Source organism: Octopus sinensis, linkage group LG4 (assembly GCF_006345805.1).
Source record: "Octopus sinensis linkage group LG4, ASM634580v1, whole genome shotgun sequence".
In the NCBI taxonomy this organism is placed as follows: Eukaryota; Metazoa; Mollusca; class Cephalopoda; order Octopoda; family Octopodidae; genus Octopus; species Octopus sinensis.
In genome coordinates, this window is record NC_043000.1 from 11,535,835 (window position 1) to 11,538,461 (window position 2,627).

The window sequence follows — 2,627 nt, forward strand, 5'->3', positions numbered from 1 at the left end:
TCAGTGTTTCCAAATCCAAACCAAGGAATTTCTGAGCCGATGATAGAAATGTTGTTTTGACTAATCTTGAAACGTACGTTCTCGAATAACCTTAGCATCTGATTTTTCGATGTCCTTACCCCCAAACTTTTGTGAGTTGAATTAAGCAAACACTATATATGAGAGAGATTTTCTTTAAGTATTAGAAATAGCTTTTTAAAAAAGTTTTTTAGCTGCTATTTCTAATGAGTTCAGTATGCGGCAAAGTAATTTATTTTACTAAGCCCTTTTATATAATGTAATAATTTGAATTTGCCTTGAATGGTCCCTTTGCATACTGAACACTTGGTGAAATTGATTAATAATTAATTAATTTTGCCCTCAATTGTTGAAATTATAATCAATCTCCCTCTGATTAATGCTTCGGATTTTACCGAAATAAGCATAGTGTTTGATGATTTTAACCCACGCTGGTGGAAAGGGGAGAACAGAGATTCTTCACTTGCTTTTTTGAATTTGTTGGCACTGTTAGTTGGAAGCAGATCTTCGAGAGGGTATGTTCTTATTTTCAGTGTTTCCAAATCCAAACCAAGGAATTTCTGAGCCGATGATAGAAATGTTGTTTTGACTAATCTTGAAACGTACGTTCTCGAATAACCTTAGCATTTGATTTTTCGATGTCCTTACCCCCAAACTTTTGTGAGTTGAATTAAGCAAACACTATATATGAGAGAGATTTTCTTTAAGTATTAGAAATAGCTTTTTAAAAAAGTTTTTTAGCTGCTATTTCTAATGAGTTCAGTATGCGGCAAAGTAATTTATTTTACTAAGCCCTTTTATATAATGTAATAATTTGAATTTGCCTTGAATGGTCCCTTTCCATACTGAACACTTGGTGAAATTGATTAATAATTAATTAATTTTGCCCTCAATTGTTGAAATTATAATCAATCTCCCTCTGATTAATGCTTCGGATTTTACCGAAATAAGCATAGTGTTTGATGATTTTAACCCACGCTGGTGGAAAGGGGAGAACAGAGATTCTTCGCTTGCTTTTTTGAATTTGTTGGCACTGTTAGTTGGAAGCAGATCTTCGAGAGGGTATGTTCTTATTTTCAGTGTTTCCAAATCCAAACCAAGGAATTTCTGAGCCGATGATAGAAATGTTGTTTTGACTAATCTTGAAACGTACGTTCTCGAATAACCTTAGCATTTGATTTTTCGATGTCCTTACCCCCAAACTTTTGTGAGTTGAATTAAGCAAACACTATATATGAGAGAGATTTTCTTTAAGTATTAGAAATAGCTTTTTAAAAAAGTTTTTTAGCTGCTATTTCTAATGAGTTCAGTATGCGGCAAAGTAATTTATTTTACTAAGCCCTTTTATATAATGTAATAATTTGAATTTGCCTTGAATGGTCCCTTTGCATACTGAACACTTGGTGAAATTGATTAATAATTAATTAATTTTGCCCTCAATTGTTGAAATTATATATATATATATATATAAATTAGAAGGTTTGGAGATGATGTACAGGTATTTTATATTAGAAGAAATGACGTACTCAGAATTTCTGATGGTTTTATATTTACAGATATTTATTTGTATGGTACATGTTTTTATATAAATCATATATCATATATTAGTGCTTTCGTCCATTAGACTCCACTAGAATGGACGAAAGCGCTAATATATGATATATGATTTATATAAAAAAAAGGAACATACTAATAAATATCTGTAAATATAAAACCATCCAGATTTCTGAGAACCTCATTTCTTCTAATATATATATATATATATATATATATATATATATATATATATATATATATGTATATATACATACATATATGCATATAAACTAAATATTTTGTATATCTCCAATTCCATGTTACATGTGTTTCATTAAAGCAAAGGAGTTGCAAAGGTTCACATGTAGAAATAAAAACATGTATAGAATCTCCTATCCGTAATTCTTCAGACAAACATTTAAAGATTATAATTTTAACAAAATTTACCCTTCATTTTTTTCTTTTTTTTTTTCAGGTGTGTTCGCCAGTTACGAAGCTTTGGTCATCTCAGTGATTTTTATGTAGAATGTATATTATTCCAGAAACTATGGATACATACATACATACATACATACATACATAAATACATACATACATACATACATACATACATACATACGTATGATAGATAGATAGATAAATAGATAGATAGATAGATAGATAGATAGATAGATAGATAGATAAATAAATAGATAGATGGATGGATAAATAGATAGATGGATAGATAGATAGACAGAATGATAGATAGATGGATAAATAGATAGATGGTTGGATAAATAGATAGATAGATAAGATTCTTTATTGGTCACACAGGGCTGCACACAGATGGGACAAATTACAAGGTAGAACTTTTCTTTTGGAGGATGAGAAAAAAAAAAGTGGCATAGGTTTTTGATCAAAAGAGATCGTAAAAGGGAAAAAAGAAAAAAAGAAAAAAAGGAAAAGAAACAAAAGAAAAGAAAAAAGAGGAAAAAAGGGGAAGAGGAAAAACGATCAATAGGGATCGTGTATCACAGTGTCATGATGTACGGTGTAAAGGGGGGAGCAGATAAGGTTTATCCGTGGGAAGAAAA

At 30.2% G+C, this 2,627-nt stretch overlaps 1 protein-coding gene across 1 annotated transcript in view; it reads left to right on the top strand.

Annotated features, from left to right (window-relative positions):
- Nucleotides 1-2,194, top strand: part of LOC118762874 — a 24,826-nt gene extending 22,632 nt beyond the window's left edge. The window contains exons 5-6 of the mRNA XM_036501771.1: nt 2,030-2,105; nt 2,142-2,194. Of these exons, the coding sequence (XP_036357664.1) occupies nt 2,030-2,079 (50 nt within the window). The 3' untranslated portion in view covers nt 2,080-2,105; nt 2,142-2,194. The remainder of the gene's footprint in view (nt 1-2,029; nt 2,106-2,141) is intronic.
- Nucleotides 2,195-2,627: the final 433 nt, after the last annotated feature.